General features: G+C 49.5%; 9 protein-coding genes across 9 annotated transcripts; 3 read left to right on the top strand and 6 right to left on the bottom strand.

Moving 5' to 3' along the window:
* Positions 1-3: 3 nt before the first annotated feature.
* On the bottom strand, positions 4-1,130 carry BO79DRAFT_278466 (5'-methylthioadenosine/S-adenosylhomocysteine nucleosidase family protein; the record flags this gene model as incomplete). The annotated part of the gene is made up of 1 exon (XM_025687907.1): positions 4-1,130. One exon carries the CDS (start codon positions 1,128-1,130, stop codon positions 15-17), a length of 1,116 nt encoding a protein of 371 aa, XP_025542671.1. The 3' UTR covers positions 4-14.
* A 283-nt stretch (positions 1,131-1,413) lies between these two features.
* Positions 1,414-3,379, top strand: BO79DRAFT_243490 (WD-repeat protein). Its single transcript, XM_025685293.1, has 3 exons — positions 1,414-1,541; positions 1,596-3,127; positions 3,187-3,379. The coding sequence occupies exons 1-3, from the start codon at positions 1,430-1,432 to the stop codon at positions 3,280-3,282; spliced, it is 1,740 nt and encodes a 579-aa protein (XP_025542670.1). The 5' UTR covers positions 1,414-1,429; the 3' UTR covers positions 3,283-3,379.
* A 25-nt stretch (positions 3,380-3,404) lies between these two features.
* On the bottom strand, positions 3,405-7,318 carry BO79DRAFT_189610 (ATP-binding cassette transporter; the record flags this gene model as incomplete). The annotated part of the gene is made up of 11 exons (XM_025680674.1): positions 6,943-7,318; positions 6,654-6,887; positions 5,946-6,607; positions 5,731-5,893; positions 5,444-5,680; positions 5,196-5,394; positions 5,072-5,143; positions 4,898-5,013; positions 4,659-4,816; positions 4,077-4,591; positions 3,405-4,023 (listed from the first exon to the last, which is right to left on the bottom strand). The coding sequence occupies exons 1-11, from the start codon at positions 7,172-7,174 to the stop codon at positions 3,405-3,407; spliced, it is 3,207 nt and encodes a 1,068-aa protein (XP_025542669.1). The 5' UTR covers positions 7,175-7,318.
* A 1,265-nt stretch (positions 7,319-8,583) lies between these two features.
* On the bottom strand, positions 8,584-10,739 carry BO79DRAFT_189608 (fungal specific transcription factor domain-containing protein; the record flags this gene model as incomplete). Its single annotated transcript, XM_025680673.1, has 5 exons — positions 8,584-8,640; positions 8,687-9,955; positions 10,009-10,040; positions 10,092-10,314; positions 10,503-10,739. 5 exons carry the CDS (start codon positions 10,737-10,739, stop codon positions 8,584-8,586), a joined length of 1,818 nt encoding a protein of 605 aa, XP_025542668.1.
* A 695-nt stretch (positions 10,740-11,434) lies between these two features.
* On the bottom strand, positions 11,435-13,471 carry BO79DRAFT_225651 (fungal specific transcription factor domain-containing protein; the record flags this gene model as incomplete). The annotated part of the gene is made up of 4 exons (XM_025683744.1): positions 11,435-12,490; positions 12,543-13,033; positions 13,084-13,253; positions 13,392-13,471. 4 exons carry the CDS (start codon positions 13,469-13,471, stop codon positions 11,435-11,437), a joined length of 1,797 nt encoding a protein of 598 aa, XP_025542667.1.
* Positions 13,472-14,303: 832 nt separating this feature from the next.
* Positions 14,304-16,595, bottom strand: BO79DRAFT_235790 (fungal specific transcription factor domain-containing protein; the record flags this gene model as incomplete). Its single annotated transcript, XM_025684518.1, has 3 exons — positions 14,304-14,464; positions 14,522-16,370; positions 16,518-16,595. 3 exons carry the CDS (start codon positions 16,593-16,595, stop codon positions 14,400-14,402), a joined length of 1,992 nt encoding a protein of 663 aa, XP_025542666.1. The 3' UTR covers positions 14,304-14,399.
* Positions 16,596-17,485: 890 nt separating this feature from the next.
* BO79DRAFT_251904 (uncharacterized protein) lies at positions 17,486-18,321 on the top strand (the record flags this gene model as incomplete). The annotated part of the gene is made up of 3 exons (XM_025685889.1): positions 17,486-17,751; positions 17,800-18,031; positions 18,082-18,321. 3 exons carry the CDS (start codon positions 17,486-17,488, stop codon positions 18,319-18,321), a joined length of 738 nt encoding a protein of 245 aa, XP_025542665.1.
* An 84-nt stretch (positions 18,322-18,405) lies between these two features.
* BO79DRAFT_189600 (uncharacterized protein) lies at positions 18,406-19,305 on the bottom strand (the record flags this gene model as incomplete). Its single annotated transcript, XM_025680672.1, has 1 exon — positions 18,406-19,305. The coding sequence occupies one exon, from the start codon at positions 19,303-19,305 to the stop codon at positions 18,406-18,408; it is 900 nt and encodes a 299-aa protein (XP_025542664.1).
* Positions 19,306-20,268: 963 nt separating this feature from the next.
* Positions 20,269-20,735, top strand: BO79DRAFT_251902 (uncharacterized protein; the record flags this gene model as incomplete). The annotated part of the gene is made up of 2 exons (XM_025685888.1): positions 20,269-20,333; positions 20,396-20,735. 2 exons carry the CDS (start codon positions 20,269-20,271, stop codon positions 20,733-20,735), a joined length of 405 nt encoding a protein of 134 aa, XP_025542663.1.
* Positions 20,736-20,766: the final 31 nt, after the last annotated feature.

Raw genomic sequence — 20,766 nt, 5'->3', positions numbered from 1 at the left:
ATAAGCGGGTAGATTCATCCGAAATAGATATTCCCGGCTGCTGTCATGGTCTGAATGTTGGTAATAGTGCCATTCTGCGCATAAAAGGTGCCTGTGATTGCCCCATTCGAGGACACAGTACCTGCAGATGAAGAGTTGTGATCATCTTCGATTCGAGGAACCGCTGCATTGGAAAGGTTACCAGTTGGCGCGCAATAAACGGCAACAATTAACTCACTAGGCTCAATAAACCGAAGAATTTCCTTAGCTACAGCAGCGGCAGCGGCAGCGGCATACTCATGCCATACATCGTTCTTGTGGGAATCGGCGTAATCGCATATTCCTCGGATAACCAGACACGGGAAATCGTTCATCATGGCTGCAGCTTCCATTTCGAAACAGATGGCTCCACCTTCATCGCTGGCGATCTGGTCTCTGGTTGCCGCGTCTTTTATCACAGAATCACCGGAGAGGATGAGTCCGTAATGTATGACTGGCTTGGTGGGCTCAGAGCGTGGTGGTCTCTGAGTAACCCTGTCTCTACTACATTGAGCGCAGGTTGCTGCACCATCAATGTGGTCATATGTCGGCTCGAAGAGAGTATCTAACTCCGGTGGCGGGCGAATAAATGCTCGATGAGCAGACCGCTCTTCTAAGGCAGTGATAGAAGAACTAAGCTGATCTCCCTGAATGAGATGACTAGTCTTCATCTTGGTAATGGCATGTATCCATTCTTCTGGAGGTGGTGGTAGATAGCCCGTGCGAACGAATTTACCCTTGTATCGTTTCCCCAGATCATACTGCACTACTCCAGGATGCAGAGCAGTCGGGGTGCCAATTACAACATCCCCCAGACGAACATCAACACCTTGAGTCGGTACACCACCCCCGATACCAACCAGAAGAAGACGTGATATGTTGGGAAAGTCTATATGTAGCCGAGCAACGGCAACGGCTGTAGAAACCTTACCCCGATATGTAAAGGGCAGTGTTGCAATCACCACATTGTGGTCGCCGAGCTTTCCCCATACGTATCGCACTGGTCGGGATTGTGTTTGCCGGTGTACTTTGTCTAACAGGTACTGAACTGCACAGATTTCGACCTCAAGTGGGCAGAAGATACCGACTGTGTAGTCTTGTGACAGAGCCATTGGGCTGTTGAAGCTCGACGGCAGGCAACAACGGACAGGGGGCTTTTTTTCGCAGCAGTCACAAAAATGCCCCTTGTTCGTAAGAAAGTCATTTCAGATGAGCAGACAAGGCTAGGTCGCAGAACAAGTGTCCGGGATCAGCGTCCAGGCGCTACAAATCGGGCGGTTATTGGCCAGAGTAAATGCCCTTGCTGAGGGGTAGATGTCTAGCCTGGCGCTTACAAAACTGCCTCATTATCTCCGCCCGCACATTAGGTGTGCTCACTATTTCCCTCAAGCATCTCGTACCGTTCGGGACTATGGGAGGGGAAGCAATTGTCGGACCGGCCCTTTCAGGCCAGTTCTATGCTGGAACAGGAAAGCAGTACAACTTCGGCAGCGTATCGGGAGAGAAGGTCTATATGGGTACCGGTGAGCACAACATATGGAGTTCACCTACCAGAACAGCGGGCTGAGGCCAGACAGGAGATGTCCAAATATTCTCGACTTTGCAATTCGCCAAAAGTGCTTGCTTCAACTCCCGGGAAAGGGAGCACGACTCATTCTGCCTTGAAGGCACCCGCGTGGATCTGTTAAAGGACATAGCGGAGTGGATTGATGCGGACCATAACGAGGGTATTTTCTGGTTGAGTGGAATGGTAGGCACTGGAAAGACAACGATTGCTCGCACGGTGGCACGAAATTATGATCAGCGGTCGCGGCTGGCTGCGAGCTTTTTCTTTACTGATGCAAATGAAGATGCCAATAGTGCAGACTCCTTCGCATCAACAGTTGCTTGTCAGCTGGCCAACTTCGATATAAGCATGAAAAATGCTATTCAGGATGTGTTGGAACGATGTCCCCTTTTGCCCTATCAAGGGTTGTCGGAACAGTGGACACGGCTTGTGAAGGAGCCACTGATGGCATTCATCCAGAAGCACGATAAGAATCCGATACTTATTGTGGTTGATGGCTTGGATTTGTGCCCGGATAAGAATGATCAACGCTTGATTCTTCGTCTGCTATCTGACATTACTCGGGTGTGCGAAAACAAAGTGCTTGTCTTTCTGGCGAGTAGACCAGAATCCGCCATTCGGTCACAACTTTCCAAAATTCAGCATAGAAAGTTGAAAATACAGGATATTGGAGAAAGGGTCGTTAACTCAGATATAGGAATCTTCTTGGACCACGAAATTGGCAAGCTCGTGGCCCCGTTCGAAGCAGAGCTTGCATGGGACGGAGGAATAGTGGCGACTCTCGTCTATCTTGCCCAGGGTCTCTTCCTCTGGGCGGCCACTGCTTGTCAATACGTCCGAGGTGCTAAAAACCACCAGATTGTCAGGCAGAGACTGAGAGACATAGAGCTAAAAAGCCGGGAAAAAGGAAGTCCAACTGAGAAATTGTATCAAATCTATACCAGCGTCTTAGATGGCTCAGTCAACGAAGCATGGTCTGAGAAAGAGAAAGCAACCTACTGGAACTCCATTTCGCGTGTATTATGGACTCATGAACACATCCTTGGCCGTCTGCCAAAAAGTGCCTCCGGCAAACTGATACGGGTGGACACTGACTCCATGCTAGAGGACTTGCATTCTATTGTGACGGTTCCAGAGGATGGTGACACACCTATAAAATTACTCCATACTTCCTTTGCCGAGTATTTGGGTGAGGGTGAACTGAGGCATCCAGAACTTCAATTAACACTAAGACAGAGTCATTGTATGCTGGCGGATGCTTGCCTTGACCTCCTGAATGAAGCATGTGGGCAAGATGGTAGCAACCTACGGAATCTTGTTCAGCACAGAGGAGAGCCGAAAACGCAGAGTTTCCCCCAAGAGCTGGAGTATGCGTGCACCCAATGGGTAGAACATCTCTATTTTGGGCGGGAACTTATGTCTCGAAAAACTAAAGCATTTGTGTTTCTCGAAACACACGGGAAGAGTTGGATTCAACTACTTGCCTTGAGCAACAGGTTAGAAACAGTGAATACAATGAGAATTTTGTTTCATCAGAGAGTTGTGAGTGATAAATCAAGCGGATATCTTAGCCATTGAAATCTATAGCTAATCTTGAATAGGAGGATAATCCAGAAGAGGACAAGCGATTCATTCATGAGTTACTCTCTACTGAATCTATATCCGAGATAACTGCGCAGTGTCAACGACAAGGATAGATGGCAGCACCATACATGTATTGCTTTTAGCACAGTTCTCGTTCTGTTTCCGTTCCATTGTATGTCAATAATTGATATTCTCAGCCAGAATACAAAGATCACTATACACGCAGAAAGACTATCTAGTTCTCTTCAACCCAATCCATAGACGTGCCAATAACAGATACCCGTAGCTTTCCATCCTTCATCGTAGCAATGGAATCTACACCTGGCCTCAAAGTATTCATGATCCCCTCAGTCCGATGAGCAATCATGATAACCGTATGATACTCAAGTTCTTTACGCAGAATATCTCCCACAATGGCCTCCGTCTCACGATCCAGAGACGAACTAGCTTCATCGAGAATAATAATCGGTTTCGTCGGCGCAGTCGCCTTCACACGGAGCAGCATCCGACAAAGCGCGAAGAGCTGCATCTGACCGGCGGACAAGGGGAGTATTGCTGACATGGGAAGATTCAGTATAGTGTCAACATCTGTAGAGGCGGCAGCAATCTTATCCCAAAGGCGAGTTCTTCTCAGTGCTTGTACATATTCATCACTTGTGCATTTATTATACGGGTCCAGATTGTAGCGGATGCTCGCGGTGGGGATGTTGAAGCCATCTTGTGGTACGGCGATGATGCCGCGTTGTCGAAGGATCTGTAGAGGCACGTGTGCGATGTTGATGTCGTCGATGGAAATGAATCCGTGTTTAGTCTCAAGGAGCTGGAGTAAGGAGAGCATAAGTGTGCTCTTACCGCTATAGCCAACAAGTGAGCTCGTGCATGAAACGCTTGGAATGACAGATCATACCTTCCTGTCCGACCCATGACAATGAGTTTCTGTCCCGGATTGACTCGAAATGATACATTGCGCAGAGCGGGCTCTGACTCCTGGGAGTATGACACCGTGATATTCTCGGTACGTAGGTCTCCTGCCGATGGCCACCGTGGACCTGGCTCTATAGCACCCCTAGTGCCGTCTTCGCTCGGGACATATTCCTGCACATCCCTCAGTCGAGCAACAGCGCTAAGCGAGGTCTCCAAGGATGTCCAGTTCTGGACTAATCGTAATAGCGTGGTGTTGGCCCCGATCATCAAATTCAAGGCCATTCCGACATCAGCCCCCGTGGAGTTCCGGTACATGACCGTGAGTGCTATCAGACCTATGGCAATGATCGCCATTATGCAGTCCAGCACTACTTTAAGCCAGCATTGTAAACAGAGGAGCAGATAGTATGGCTTCTGTGACATGTCCAGTGCCTGGATATTTTCAGCTGCGAATTTTTCTTGCCAACCGAAAGCACGAATCGTGGTTACACCACTGGTCTGGGATATATTAGACATAACTTATCACGGAGGTGTATGACTAACGACAAGGGCAGATTGAGCATACTGTATCTAGGAGATTGGTGTTCAGGCGCGACCTTGACTCTACGTTCAGAAAGCGCAACTGACGGGAGGTCCGAAGGTAGACCTTTTGAATGAGGTAGACCAGTATGTAACAAGGTGGTATCGTAGCAACCATCACCGGCTGTACATACACAATCAAGGCTACCTGCATTAGTAGCTTAAAGATTTCTGGAACAGACCTTGTTAGGACAATGTGAGTGAGAGAGTGGACTGGAAGCTTACGGGTGCTTAGATTGGCGAGAGCGGAGGGTAGTTGCTTATCCACCAACGCGATGTCTTGGGAGAACCTGTTTACAGTGATGCCAATTTGAGTTTCTGCAAAATAGGACAATGGTGCTCTGGATTGAGGTACCCTGCATCAGAAAGTAGTGTGATAAAAGGGAGGTGAAGGCTGACCCGAGTACCCGCTCAAGCAGCTGGGAATGTAACACTATACCCGAGCGAATCGCAACCTTCATCTGCGTAAACCTTCCATATGTTCGATGTTAGCGAAGCCAAGTTAGTACAAAGGGTAACCAACCACATCGTTCCACTGGTTGCTGCCCACGCAATGAATGAAATCCCTGCATAGAGCCCCATATATCCATTAAGCTCCCCAGACGAAGACTCTGTTGCCCATCTCAGGACATACTGTGAGAAGGTCAAGCAGAATGAATATGTGGCGGTGCAGACTGTCATCAGAAAGGCATTTCGGTAACCAACAGCATTGAAGTAGTACCCTGTGTATAAATTAGCACGCATTGTACAACTTGATAGAAAGAAATCTACCATAGAGAGCAATATCGCCGGCCTTCCGTGATAAGACTTCGGCGGCGTTATCGATTCGCTGGTTTTGACCAGGCGCCTTTCTGTCATACAGCTCTGAGGGCTGGGTAGTATGATCGCTTGCAGCGGAGGGAACAAGGCTACCCGGAATTTTTCCCTGCTGAACGGTGCTAGGATCCTGGAGGCTGGCCTCTGAGCCTTGCAGAACCAGTAGTCTATTTGCCATGGGGAAGAGCTTCGCTATGACGAATTAGAAAAATCTGACTGGCTTTAGAAAAAAGTAGACTTACTGGTGTTACTAATGAGCAGAACACCTGCGTTCATTTTCTTGAACAGCCCTCTAGGGCCCAGTAGCGTATCAGAAATCTGCTCTGCGACATTTTTGTCCAGGGCACTGAGCGGGTCATCGAGGATCACCACATCATATCGCGAGTATACCGCACGTGCAAGAGCCTGCGTCAATTAGCGACTTGACAGGAACAACCCACAATAATAATGAACATACTACGCGCTGACGTTGTCCACCGGATAGGTTCATCCCGTTATTCTCGATATAGGTCGAGTCACCGTTGCGAAGGCTCTCCAAGTCAGGACTCAAGCAGCATGCGTCCAGGACCAGCTTGTACCACTCTTGGTCAAAATTGGAGTCACCAGTGATAGCATCCTGAATAGTAACGCTAGGTAGCCAAGGAGCCTGGGCACAGTATGCGATCTTCTTCGATGCAAGACTAATTGACCCGGTTGAGGGTAATTCTCCAAGCAGGGCCATGACTAGCGTTGTTTTTCCACTGCCAACAGCTCCAGTACAGACGATTAGCTCCCCTTTAGAAAGCCTGAAGGAGACATCTCGAAGCATTGGTGGATCAGGTGTTGAGGGATGTCTAACGGAGACGTATTCCAGTGATACTAAAGAGAGGCCCTCTTTGCCATTATTATGTCGGAGATCCAAAACCGGTGATTGGCTAAGATATGCTTCGATACGTGCAAGGTTTGCGGTTATACCAACAGCACGGGGAACCAATGTCATGACCATGTTGGCAGGATGCGTGACCATGGAAAGAAGAGCGATAGACGTGAATACGTCGTTGGCGTGCAGCTCTCCAGTTCCAGATGACAGGGCATAGAAGAGCAGAGTCAGTACCGGGGCGAATATACCAAGTGAATTTGCTTTGTTACGTTAGCTGTCAGCTGTTGATATGGATTTAACACATACCGCTGGCATTATAGGCGACGAGTATCCACCTTAAATGTTCCGACAGGCGTAACTCCTTCTCACGTAATTGCCAGATACGACACTGCGTTGCATCCACCATACCCATCATCTTGAGGCTTTTGATGCCTCCAAGTACACTTGTAGTCGTGGAAATGCGCTCTTGCGTCGCAGTATTCCATTCCTTCTGTCGGGGCTCAAGGTGCTTAGCAACGTATGCACTCATCCGCGAACACGCTGTAGTGCATTAGTACGATGAGCATTGATATTCGAGGATCAACTAGTAGTATACCGAATATGATAGCCAGTGGAAGAAATGCAAACCATTGGAGCCGGGCAGCCAGCAACGTTGTGCCAATCATTACCTCCAAGAGGTAGGCCCACGTGTCATGAAGAATCTCTCCCACTGACTCAACACTGTCAACATCGGAGTTGATTAGGGTCACAGCCTCTGATTCGGCCTCTTTGCCGGGGAGTCTCATCGCTTGATCGTGTACCAAGCCAATCAAAGCGCCCCTAACCATGATTCGCAGTCGATCGATGTAACGTTGATATATTGCTGCAGAGACCGCCAATCCTATGTAAGTAATTGCGGCAGACGAGATAAGCCAAAAGCCACGATCTGTGTCAGGAGCCGTATCATTCACGAAGCGGATAAGGGCGTCTATCACTAAGGGTTGAGCGTAACGAAATACGATGACGAAGATGCGAGGAATCACGGGCAACAGGAAAGCAGATCTAAGGCAACGTGCCAAATTAAGAGGAAGAGCCCACCCGGAGGACTCAGCTAATAGACATTAGTATAATAATGAAATGTAGGTGAATGCTCTCACTTCTTGAACTCCACGCTTTGTTTGCTCTCGTGCGGAGAATTCTTGATGACAGCATGCAATGGATCGCAGGCAATCGTGCAGAAGAAAGCGTCGAGATATAGCCTTCCCTCAGCATAGTACTCATCCAATAGAGGGAGACAAGGCTAAAAAGCCCAGCCGCATCCTCTGAGGTTGACACCTGTGAATTCAGATATCCTTCCCATCCCCAGGAACCGATATAGGAGAGAAGCCATACTGCTTCCAAGCATAAGCTCAACTTGGTTGTCCCACAGTCAAAGACTGTTTGACATACCATGTTCCTGATCTTATACGTATCTTGTGCCAGTGCAATAGCAAGGTACGCAGATACGAGGTGCGGCGATTGAACTCCTCGGCCATGTTCAAGGATGAATATAGCAAGAATACCTGCTACTACAGCAACTGAGAGGCATTTGTCCAAAGCGGCTAGACAATTGTAGAGATCTGCGTGTGGCCCAGGCCCAGTTACAGATATCAAATGGATTATGCAGAGTGCGACTGCAATTACCTGCGATATGAACCCTCGGGAAGCAGAATCTGGCTTCTTTGGTAGGTTGTAAATGGCACAGACTCTCCGGGCCATTTCAAGGAGGAAGGCCAACGATAGTACAATTGACCCCCATTCGCTGATGGTGGCCTGAGAGAAAGTCATGATCATTGCGCTTCAATCACCACCAGGAACTCGAATAGTACGGAGATTGCGGTCAGTGCCCCGTATAAAGAAACTTTGGAACCCGTAGGGAGCTGGAAGTGGCGGTATGCTGATAAGGAGACTGATGCACGTGCAGCCACAAGGGGACCGAGCTCCACATGAGGTGTCGCTTGTCGTGGTGCATCGATAGTTCAGCCTTATGTCTCAGATGATATTACACGCTAAGCATGCAGCCAATGACCAGTTGGGCTGCGGTGGCACGTCATAATTGGGCGTTGTGCCGCCATTTTTGCCCTTGCAATAATAAGGCATTTCTCAATATGGGAAGCCGTGAACTGTTCAGGGTCTTAGAAAAAGTACACGTTGTTTATGATATTTTATACTCCAGGGACATAACCTCCTTTGGAGTAAATTTGGTGTGAGTGAAGATTTAATAGATAGGCCCGTCCTGCAACTCGGTATCCTGGATGAAGGCATCCCACGTAGTCTGTTCTAGTCAGTATAGGACAAGTCAAGTAGCATGAAGTACGAACCCAATCAATATCTACATCCAGCGTCTCCTTCTCAAGCGATTGGTCGACACTATCAAAGGCTGTGAATGGAGAACTGAATCCCTGAAGATCTAAGGCATGGGCTGAAGTAGTTGCAGATTCGGACCGGAAGCTTGCGATCATCCGCACAATAATATCATACACTCTCCCAGCTTCTTCGTAGGAGTCCTTCGCGCGTCTCCAGAGATCGCAAGACCTTTCTAATATCTGCAGTATATCGATGCTCCTGGATGCATCTGGGTTGTTAAACCGCCGCGCGAGCTCCAACTCCAGAAAGAGAATCATAGCAGCTAGAGTCAACACTTGTCTCGTTAATGAAGACTTGTACCACGACGGCTCTAGTGCCACTTGGTAATCTAGTAAAGTCATCGCGGAGGATAAGCATCGATTGTGAGATAGCTTGAATCTGCTATCGAGCAGCCCTTTGGCCATAAACTTTCTATGAAGAGTGCACATGGCTCTGTGATACATTGAGCAGAGGCTGAATCTGGAAACCTCTGCTGCGTTTCCTAATGGGATAATATTCCCCTCCATGTGGACCTTTAGGTGTGAAGGAAACTGCTCATATGCATCATACAGGGCCTGGTCAATTTCGCGAACAGTGTCGTAGGTGATAATCGTTGGGGTGTTGTTGAAATCTGCAATGCGTCCGATCGCACGGAAGAGGCGGGTCTTTGCTATTATATAGGTCGTTGCGGTAGGCTCTTCCAGAGGCCTCGATGGCGGGAGGGACGTCGTTCCTTCCGATAACTCCCAGTCGTGGATGTTTCGTGGCTCCATTGTATCCGAGAATAGTGTCGAGCCCGTTCGAGGAAAGCCGCCAAGGAATGAGGCCATATCGTCCATGATAATGACCGACATCCAGACCCGACGTCGATATTCTGCCTGAAACGGCGAGATAGACGGGGAGTGAGAAGGGTCACGATGGTAGCCCATGTTTATTGCAGCTCGTACAATGACTCCTGTCATAATCCATAGTCCGCGACGGTTGTCGTCTTTTCTGTTAAGTTCAGCTGTTGCGTTGAACCTCAAGGTCTCGATAGTGTAAGGAAGGCATTTAGCAATGTCGCCATTAAGCAAGCACTGCGCTGTACGGATGCGATAGAGCTGAAAGAGTGACTCCGAGATGCCTTCGTACTCCGGCTGTTCTCCGAATTGATGAAAGGAGAGCATTGTGAGGCCAAGGATTGAGAAGAGGAGGCCCAGCCATATGAAGTTTGTGCGGGACGGGTCTTTCCAATGCTCGTTATACTGATATGTGGTTAGTAGGTAGGTGATTATTATGGCAGTATAGAGATTGATACCTCTCGCATGAAGGTTGGTATGTGTAGGATGGCTTTACAATGATAAGTCAGCTTTTTGACATTCATTGGACGAGATCACTCACGGGGCACAGATATTTGGAATTTCTCTGTGTCAAAGAATAGAGCTATGAGCTTATCGACCTGATGCTTTGGTGGTAATGTAGATACAATTTCTATTCGCTCCAGTGGCTTGACTTGACCAAAAAGCAAGCTTGAGCCGTCGGCAATATGCGAGGGAGCAGACTGGACGACCTCATTAGCGATTTCATCCTGAGTTTCGGTCCATGTTTGCTTGAGTGTGTTTATCTGTGAACTATTAGCTGGCGGGGCTTTACTCTGGAAAGGCACTGGACACAACGTCAAAGGAGCGGCTGCTGTTCGCTAACATGATAAAAGGAAGACGTGATGTAGCCAATATCAAACAGTGAATGGACCAGCATGGGGGAAGCAAAATAGTCTACAGCAAAGATGGACAGGCAGATCAGAATACTCACCTCTTCCAAAACGTCATACCACTCATCACCCCCTCGGTACACCGAGCGAGTGCCATCAATCATCGTCGTCCCAGCGCATGCGACTTCTGAAGCATGCGACTGCGCACCTTGCAAAGCCTTATTATCGGCAGGTATAGAGCTCTCCGGTGTATGAGGCATATTATCAGACAATCCATTCTTCCGCTCAGCAATCAGCCTCTTGACCAGATCCTCCAAGTGATCGATTCTATTCTTCATTTCATCCCCACCATCCCGACGCGTAGGGGTAGTGCCATTGTTGGCGCCTCTGAATCTGCAAGATGGCTGCTCATTCCGAGTGATACAGTTCTGACAAGGCTTCTCGCGATTGCATTTCAGCCTGGATCCGTCAGCCGTCATCCTGCACAAAGTATATGTGGTGGATTTACACACTTCCTAGCGCGGCAAGGATCACATGACAATGGGATCCGATGGCGCCGCTTCGGTTGGTGCGATGGTCTGGAGGCCCAAGTGGGTTTTGTGACACCATTGGATTCCATAGTGACCGGGGTATAAGAAAATTGAATGGCATGAAGTTGGTAAAGTCCATGGCGATGGAAGCAGGATCCCCCGCTTGGGATAAGCTCCGTGCACGTGACTTATCTCCGCGGACTTAGGGGATCCGACTTACTAACGAGACGCGGTGGTCCTTGATGACATTGCTTTCCAGTACAATGGTGGTAGTAAGTTATGCATGGGAATCTCGTCTACATATTCCTCAGCGAAGTAAATCTACCACATCGTGACTTTCCTGCTTGCGCCCGGGGTTTGGTCAAATTATAAGTATATTTTATGCTCCTACTAAGGTTTCAGTAAATGGGTGCTATCTAAAAAATGCCCGGCGCTCATTATCCATCAATTCATCAAACAGAATCTCGCATCTTCGACGAACTGTCGTCGTCTATAATCGCTGTTTAAACCTCAATCAATCCAAGAAGGTTTGCGCGTGCCGTCCTCGTCTTCAGTACTGCCATCTCAGCCGTTGGATAAGCCTGCATCAAGTGTAACGCAGCCTCCTCACAAGCATATAGGTTTGTCATAGCCTGCCTTCGGACCATGGTATCTGAGCCCTGAAGATCTAACAGACTAGCCTCAACAGCGAACATCAGTATTGTGACTGATGCTCCGGGAAGGAACGGAAGTAGTCCAAGATCCTGCAGCTCCGCGAGTACCTTTTTGATTTGCGACGTGGATCCCCTTAGACCTTCCATGTTCGGAAGCGCAGTGCTGGTTTGCTGGCTATGCGTTCCTGTGCGGTATATCACAGCCATGGCGGCTAGATACAGCAGGTAGAGAAAAGCTTTGTGCACGAGAAATACTGTTTCAGTCGAATTTCCATCTGAATCGGTGGAGACGTGTGGTGGATGGTAAACTGCGTTGAGGGGAAGAAATTGAATCCAGGAATAAAGAAGCTTCTCACAACTGGGCCTGATAGATGGCGAGATGCTGCACTTAGGGGCAAGTGAATAAAAGCTGCTGCGACGTGCTGGGATTGGAACCCAGGCCCCTTCGTATAGGTAGTCTAAGATTGCTCCAACACAGTAGGAGAGTTTGACTAGTTCCTTGAAGAGCATGGCAGATTGTTCCTGGTTAGTGCTGGTAAGCATAGATGAAGCGCTACCTAGGCTCTCATGAATGATTTTATCGTATTCCTGAGGTGCATAGCTCATAAGATGAAGTATTGAGTCCGGATATATGTTGACTGGCATCCGTGGGGGCCGACGAGACCCAAGCGAGATTGTTCGATCACGGACGTAGAGGCAGCACCACATAGTAGATCTGAAGGAACGGCTATCGCACGGCCAATATTCATCATGGAGCAGGCCAATTCGTTCCGCAGTGGAGAAGGCGACGTCAAGCCAGTAGGACGGCCCTTTGTGGCGTGACATATCTCCATGCCAGAGAGTCATCAGTAAGAGAGCTTGGATTTGGGTGTAGGCACATGGTTCGGATTCGAATTCGTATAGAACCTGCTAGTCGCTCAGTATATATGAAATATGATGTGTTGTGATTAGTACTGACCTTTGTACGTTCAAATAAAGCTCCCGTTAACTGTTCCATTTCTTCAGTGTCTCGCCGAGCGAAAATGCTGCCGGCAAACATGACAGCTTGGTATAATAGTGGTGATTTGAATTGGGCATCATCTCCAACTATGACTTCTGAGAGAAAGTTCCCAAGACCAAGAATTGGTAAGAGCGGATGAACATATTCGACATACGCCGCCAATAGCTCGTTACGCAAGGCTGGTGGCAAGAGCTGCAGAGCTCCTTTCCTAAGCAAATACTCACTGTCCTCAAGTGAAACCGCTGGGAGTCGAGTTCGAAATTTCCTGTCCGGCCTTGTGACAGTTCCCTTGCTTGGAGCCAAATAGGAGACTGGCTGCTCGAGAAGTCCCTCAATGTCTGAGAGAAGATTATCAAGAGGATAGGTAGACAGAACATCTGGCTTGATGGCGATGTGTGGCTGGCCTGATATAGCTTTGGTCCCTGAAACCAACAACTGGGAAAGAGATTCTATAAAGACTGGTGAGTAAGTGCGGCAGACAACATAGCTTGTTACCTACCACCGTCGAAGAGACTATTGCTCTCCCAATTATCCACACTGCCGGGACTCTCCGTGTGGGGAATAGAAATACCAGCATGGGTCCCACTAGAGTCCGAGCATGGCGAAGACGAGGCATTAGTGTCAGGAGAGGACGCCGTATTTGGACTAGTTGACGACCTTCTGAGTGCCCTGTAACATACAATTGTCAGAAGACTTTCTCTACCTTCAATATGATTCCATTGTATACAAAGAGCATCGAGTGACTCTTGCCTACCAATACGCACGGAAAGATAGACAGGAAATACCTTCGTGATTTCGTGTAGACACACTTCAAGTTTCTCAAGTTGCATCTGCGACACACAGTCGCTCCTCGTGTTAGTTCGCATCGTACCTTCGAGCTCCGACATGCAAGGCAAGCGAGTAGAGGCCGCTGTGTCACACGACTACAGACCTGAGGTCGAGGGCAACTCTCCATGTAGGATATTTAATCTTGAATTGCTCCACTGAAACTTGACCAAGAATTTGCGGTCCAGACAGGCCGTCGGCGGGTGCAAGAAGTAAATATGGAATAACAATCGCATCCCTTTCATGTCCAAGTTCCTGACCTGGCCCAAGATTGAGCCACCGGACATGTGCAGGAAGCTCATCTTTTCCGGCGGCAATTTGGTCTTCCCCACCAGGATCCACATTCTCACCAGCTTCAACGCCGCGGAACATCAAGGGTCACAAATGATTTGTCAATCCAGTGGTGTGCCGGACGATCGGCCTGCCAAATGCGTAGCCTATCTAGTCTAGACTGAGCTTCTCGACTTTCCCCCGCTCCAGCTTTTTGGGGGTTTCGATGATCATCATCGTTAAACCAAGGCGCAGTGCTGTACACACAAAACAGTGGCAATGTATATATTTGAGATCCATTTAGCTTCAAGTGAGCATTATTAGCAAATTGACCGAGCGAGATTGTATCCCGCGTCTTCTAAGTAGTCCAATGGCTGTTGTGAAACACAAAACTGGACGATGCGGAGTCCGAGTGTTCCGGGCTCAGGAGGTTTGGTGGTCACCGCCGTTATCTCCACCGGAAAGATAGCCACCGGAACAATCACAGCAACCCATGGATCCCGTGACCCCAATTATCCGGCGGCTTGCCACATACCATTAAACTCCGCGGCCGTTGTTGCTACTGTGGCCATAAGCCATTTTGCGTGGCTACATATGAGCATACTAATCATCGCGATGTTTGCCCTTCCACCATCCTCTCTAGACTTTAGCTTGGCCCTAGGATATATCAACGAGCTACAAGGGTGTACTGATCACGTTGACTCCCTTCCGCTCCTTTGACTAGGGAAATGTTCGGCCCCAGTTCCACGTACTGTTTTGATCATCAGGGACCAAGTTAAACATGGCTATGCACGAGGTCAGTCAAGATCCGAATTGTGTCTTGGGAGATCAAGGGCCATTACATTCTCCAAATGCACCAAATGTATCGTCCAGCTGTTGAAAGGCCTGGGCAGGGAGGAAATCATATGGTCCCATTACGGCAGGGGGGGCATTGTAGTCTGTGTCCCAGGAACCTTGGACAGGGTCTACAGCGGCCTGCGCTGCGGGTCCGTGACTTGTCCTGGAGCGCCCTGCACTCAAGGAGTCATTCGAGGGGCCGTCAACCCCAGAACCAGTTAATCGCGTATCCGAAGGGCAATTTGTTTCGATATTATCAGCCAAGGCATGTGTTATCTCGCGCTGAGTGGTAACTTTCAGCAGCTCCGTCAGAAGCTGTTCAGTTTGCCTTGCTATTCGATCGTGGCTCTTGAGACTTCGACTAGCGCGAATTATTCTTACCACCCCATCCTTTGCCTCGTGAGCGGTGGCCGTTAAAGGTTTCACAGTTGGAGGTATGCAGAGTATCACACCAGCAGTAAATTTTGTCATGGATACAACTGCTATAGCGAAGTGATTCTTTAATGTGTGAATTGGCACGCGGGATATGCGAAGGGCAGCAGCTGTGGCTCGGTCTAGCGCCCTATGCATCGCATCCATGATCCCCCGCGAAGATGTTAGCCTGTTGATTCTTCGCTCCAACAGCGGTCTATTTGCTTGTATGACCATGCCATCGTACGTCAATTGAAGAACAGCAGCCTGTAGATAGATTGTCTCCACCTGCTGCCTTTCTTGAGGCGGAAGTGTTTGCAGCTGCCCTTCAACGGTCTCCCAGCGACCATCTGCTTTCCAGTAGTCAAAGTCATATAATTTCGGGACGGCTTTCCACCAGTCAGTGAGAAGAGCGTTCGACTCCTCGGTAATACGAATGATAGCTTCCAAGTTCTGTTCCTCTATTCCAGATGTCAGGTCAAGCCGACGGAAGCGGATAAGAATTTCGCGAGCGATCGCATACACATCTGTCTTTAAGACGTGAAATGGGGCGCGCGACGTTATTCCGTCGCTATTCTCCACTGATAGATTACTTAGCAGGGAGTGGTCAAAGACCAGGTCGTCGACGAGCTGTAGATGACGAACGTTGGCCGAAGGCAGAGAAGCAGGGCGCCCATAGAGAATCGAGCAAAATGTATCCGAAATGATGATCTGGTTCCAGCAACGAGAGCGTGTCTCATTAGCGATAGAAGGCAGCGACGATGTGCTTGTTTCTTGAAGATTGAGAGCATATGCAGCTCTGAACGCCATGCCACACGTGGTCCAGGCCATATTTGGAGAGCTGTGGAACATGTAATAGCAACAGAGTAGAAGACAGACTTGCACCCCTTCCATACGGCGGTCCTCCAAGATGTCAAGCACACGGGAACGAATCTCTGTCAGAAATTTGTTCAGCAAATCCTGGGCATCAATTGAATGCCTGGATAGAAGGATATGACCAGGCCAATCTGCGTCGGGGAGGACTGATTGTAAGCTGATAACAGCGACAGCAAGCACCGTCATGACTGCACCAAGATCCCGGCGTTGCCATTGATGCTGAGAGATAATTGGCTGGGCCATTTCTCTAAATGACGGCTCGTGGAGCACCAAAATAAACCACTGCATTCGGTCAAAGTAGGCGTTGATCAATGCAAGCATCACAGTCGTTGGGGGCATGGGTGTCTCTTTCAGGCCCCATAGTGAGTTATCAGCACCCACCATGCCAACATCACCCGGCACAGCAGCTTCAGTCAAGGTCCGGCCTGTCTCCTCCTCGTTATAAACCTGCCTGGCGAAACCAATCGCCGAAGTACCAGTTGCATATTGTTGAAGGTCCTCGGACGCTCTTCTCGGTATGACCTGCGGTGTATCAGATCCGGCGGAAGCCGCTGGGGTGGCCGGTGCCTGATATTCAGAAACACGACGACGTGATGCAGTGGTTGTCTCGCATTTGTGACCAGCACGGGTGCATAGTACACACGGACGAACTGAGTCACACTAGAAAAGATAAGAATCGCTCACAGCCGCTTATGTCCAAATGTGGGAGCCTACCTTGAGCTTCTGTCGACGACAACGGTCGCAAGCCTTGGATATTCGCGACCGAGTCGACCGCCTGGAAGCTTTCTGCATGTAGCAATTAGAGCGATGGCTAAAGGATACGTCAGAAGCGAGGAGATCAATATCCGAGATTCCTGGGCTGTATTGATTAGAATCCGGGGTAGTGGAGAGAATGTGTTCGTGTTTGCCGGTGGAAAACAACCAGAATGTGCGGGGAAGAATGAAGCCCGCCAAGGAACCTGCGGCTGGGGCCGCCACGTGCGGGGAGTCAGGACGTAAGGCCATAAGGCTTCAAGGCCACAACATGATCAAGACATAAAGGCATTAAGGCTGTAAGGCAATAAGGCATCCACTCGGGAAAGGGTTGCGACCGTCAAACAAATCATCAACATTCAACATTGTTAACAAACAATTGACCTCCTTTTGCAGAAGTTGCAAAAGCTTATCCGTGTGGATTGGATCCACCTCACCATCAATCTGCTGTGCGCGCTTCGCCCCTTCAACAAATCAACGGCGTGTGAGCAATGTTGCTATTTCTGTCCTTCGCGACATCCTACAAACTGGTCTAGCAGTGAAAGACTGCTCAGCCTGCCCATCACTTGTTGATCAGCCAGCTACCCAACCCAGCGACAACGAAAAGAAGAGATTTCTCATTCTCCAGGACGCCGTCGACCGGCTAGTGATCTAAGCGATATGTGTGGTGGATATCGTTTTGGCCCCAGCAGCGATGATCACTGGAGCCACTAGGACGTGGCTGTCCTGCCGCGCCTCCTCGGTTTCGGTTTCGCTGCTTAATTGACATAGGGCTATGTCACATGAGATATCCTAGTAGGAATATTGTAGTTATAAAGGATGGTAGGGCCCTATGCTTGAGGAATACGAACCATCTCTATTGCAACAGTTATTCAACTATACACTTCATTGTTCTATCCGCTATTTACTCCGACGCTACATCATACACAATGTCCGCAACTGAACACCTCGATGCAGCCAACTTGGCCTTCTATGCTCTCTTCTCTCTCCCAGCAATATACTGCCTTGTTGTGCATGGCAAACATGGCCTCGTCGGCTGGGCTTACGTTCTCGCCATGTGTGGTCTGCGTATAGCCGGAAGCGCAATGTCCCTCAACGCTATTCACCACGACAAAGTCAACACAACAGCTGCGATCCTCAACGGCATTGGTCTATCCCCTCTTCTTATGGCTGCCATGGGCCTGCTCCATGAAGCGTATGTATTCCGCTTGGCAATTTTACTTCGCAACTAACCACCTCACAGAAACCACTCCATCCACCGCTTTCTCCCTCCTTTCCTGAACCTCTGGGGATTCCTCATCACACACATGGTTGTCGCAGGTGGGATTGGTCTTGCTGCTGCTAGCAGTGGAAACGAGACACTCCTTCGTGTGGGGATGGTTGTCTTTGCGACGGGATGGACCTTGGTGGCTGTTCTGATTTGGTTTTCATATGGGGCTAATGCCCACAGCCGTCGACTGGGAGAAGAGAGACAGGTTTGTATCTCTCTATTCTTGTATTAAGATCAAGTCACTAACAGTCAAAGCTTCTCTCTGCTATCACTGTCGCCATGCCCTTGATTGGTGTTCGCATCGTCTATGCCATCGTAACCGCATTCACCAGCTCCAATCTTGAAGGTGGCAGTCTGGCCGTGCGCGTCATCTTCGGTACCATCCCGGAGTACCTCATCATGCTCATCTACGTGGGAGTCGGTATCGTCACTCGCAACCTGGCACGCAGTCGTGTCGAATACATCCAGCCGAAGAACCAGGCCGTGCCCGTCTGAACACTCTGACGACTGGTTTACGATCCTTGATGTATATCTATAGACTACCTGAATATAATTCTCATAATCCCATTATAATTGTAATCATAACACTACCTTATCATTAACATCCACCACCCCCATAACCACCCCGACCGGCCACTCCATAATCCCCCTCCACACCTCTGGCAAAATAGACTCAATCCCACGAACCTCCATCTCCGGAATACCCCTCAACCACCACACCCCTTCGGCACCCTTAACCAACGCAAACAAATACGCCAGAATAACCAACGCCCTAGGCCTCCGCTCACTCACCAGCCCCAAAAACTCCCCTGGAACCATACTGGGAAACGAGGAGAACCTTTTCCGAATATCATACCCAGACTCCCCCATCCTAACCGCCATCAACAACCCCTCCAAATACCCAACACACTGCACATATACCCCCATCACCTCTTCTTCCTCCTCATTACCAGGGAACACATCTACCAAGAACCTCAACTCCCCACTACTCCCCTTAGGCCCTCCATCCTGCACCTCCACATCCCCCCGATGCACAACCGGCCTGGCAACCAACAACGGCGCAATTCGCGCCCTCTCCTCCACAAGCCGATAATACACCATGGACACGACCGTCCTCACACCCCGGGCCATATTCAGCCACAGGTTTGGAGGCTCGTACTCACCCCCTCCACCATCCATCCTGCACGCAAGCGTATACAACGAGATCAAGATCGCATTCATGCACAACGTCTCCGTAACACCCGCCCCCGGGGAAGACACCGCCAACTTCGCCGTCTCAGCCCTATGACCCCCAACCGCCTGGGCAATAAACCCGCCCTGAACACGTCTCAACTCCTCCGCTTCATGGGGCACAAGCCGTGCGCGATGCGCCGCAGCCACAGCTAGCAAAGTGGACAGAAGGGGCTGGTACTCAAAGGCCATTTCGGGGACGGAGAGTTCCCACATCTCGCGCACGGAGGGGATCTGTGCGGTGCCCATTGTGTGTGAGGTGGAGGTGATGTAGAGGTGGAGCAGGCGGAGGGAGATTGTGTTTAGGGGGTTTAGGTGGGGGGCTTGCAGGTTGGAGGAGTATGGTGAGGGGGTGGGGATGGGAAGGGTTAGGGATGTGGATGTAGATGTGGGTGAGGATAGGAGGGCTGTGGTGGTGGTGGTAGTGCTGGCTGTGCTTGTGCTTCTATTGCTGGAAGTATCCTCTCGGTAAGTATACATGCGCGGCTCGAGAGGCGCATATTCACAGGGGAGGTTGTGACGATCGCAGTGCTGGCATTTGGGGCGGGTTTCGCTGCACTGTTTGTTTTTTGCAAGAGGGTCCACATTAACGAAGTGCTTCGGTTAGGTACCGAGTCGTTATGGAAAATTGATCCTTTCGGTGGGGTGGAAAAGGGGGGATTGATTAATTTACCTTGACTTTTCTAGCTTTGCACCGCCGACATCCGCGGGTGGATTTGCGGTGGTTGAGTCGTGGGGGCATGGCTAGTAGTTTGACTGACTCGGTTAGAGGTGCAGCACAGGTGCAGATGTGCTGTGCAGGTGCAGGGGCAATTTCGGATTCGGGTAGGTAGCTAGGAAAGAGGTGTTTGCAGGAATAGGGACCAAGGGGGTATCAAAGCTTGACTTATCTTAGCTTATCTTTAGTGAACTGGGCTGTGTCAGGCTGTGAAGTGTCCACTCTGTTTCCACTAATGAGCCGTAGTTTGGGGGCGGATTCGGATCCTTCAACTTGTAGGGTTAGTGTTAGCATTACCGCTTCGGGTAGAGATCGTCGAGTGTTTGGAGATAAAGAGTGGATGGTTTTCCCAAGATGGTGGGATTTCTCATCAACAACGATAATATCAAGCCTTCTATTGCATTCAACAGTCTCTTTCAGACTTTCAAGTGTTCATCACCTTCATCGCAATCCATTACTCCTCTTTTCTACCACTCAATCAATCAATAATCACAATGGGTCTCATCAAAACTGGTATCCAACTCGCCGGTGCTTACGGCCTCCTCAAGGCCGGATCCAAGTATGTAACACTCATGCACCATTGCGGGTCGTCAGATATTTATACTAATACTCCATTCCTAGGGCTGTCAATGAATTCCAAGACAAGAAGCAATCCAACCAGAACCAGAACCAGAATCATCAATGCTCCTGCTGCCATCACCATCAGCAACCTCCCCACCCTCAGCAGTTCCCTCCCCACCAACAAACTCCCCTCCAGCAAGTCCCCCACCATGAGTACGGATATAACAACAACGCCCAGCTTTACCCTCCTCAGGGCGGACCTCAGTACACGAACAATGGACCCCACTATGCCAACCCCGGGCCGCAATATCAGCATCCTCCCGTCCACTACCACGAGGGACACGCGCCGGTACAGCGGCCCGAGCAGCAACAGCCGCAGCAGGGTCATCAGCATCCTTAGTGGCGCTAGAGAGAAGTTTAAGAGTGGAGTT

This window comes from Aspergillus costaricaensis (assembly GCF_003184835.1).
Source record: "Aspergillus costaricaensis CBS 115574 unplaced genomic scaffold BO79scaffold_6, whole genome shotgun sequence".
NCBI classification, from domain to species: domain Eukaryota; kingdom Fungi; phylum Ascomycota; class Eurotiomycetes; order Eurotiales; family Aspergillaceae; genus Aspergillus; species Aspergillus costaricensis.
Note: the sequence above shows the minus strand (reverse complement) of the source record. Positions and strands in the feature narration are given on the sequence as shown.

Excerpts from the sequence above, each read along its gene's own strand:
- BO79DRAFT_243490 (XM_025685293.1), top strand. The coding sequence starts at position 1,430 with ATGGGAGGGGAAGCAATTGTCGGACCGGCCCTTTCAGGCCAGTTCTAT. Across the intron at positions 1,542-1,595 it reads GAAGGTCTATATGGGTACCG|GAGATGTCCAAATATTCTCG; the intron begins GTGAGCACAACA and ends GAGGCCAGACAG. Across the intron at positions 3,128-3,186 it reads TTTTGTTTCATCAGAGAGTT|GAGGATAATCCAGAAGAGGA; the intron begins GTGAGTGATAAA and ends AATCTTGAATAG.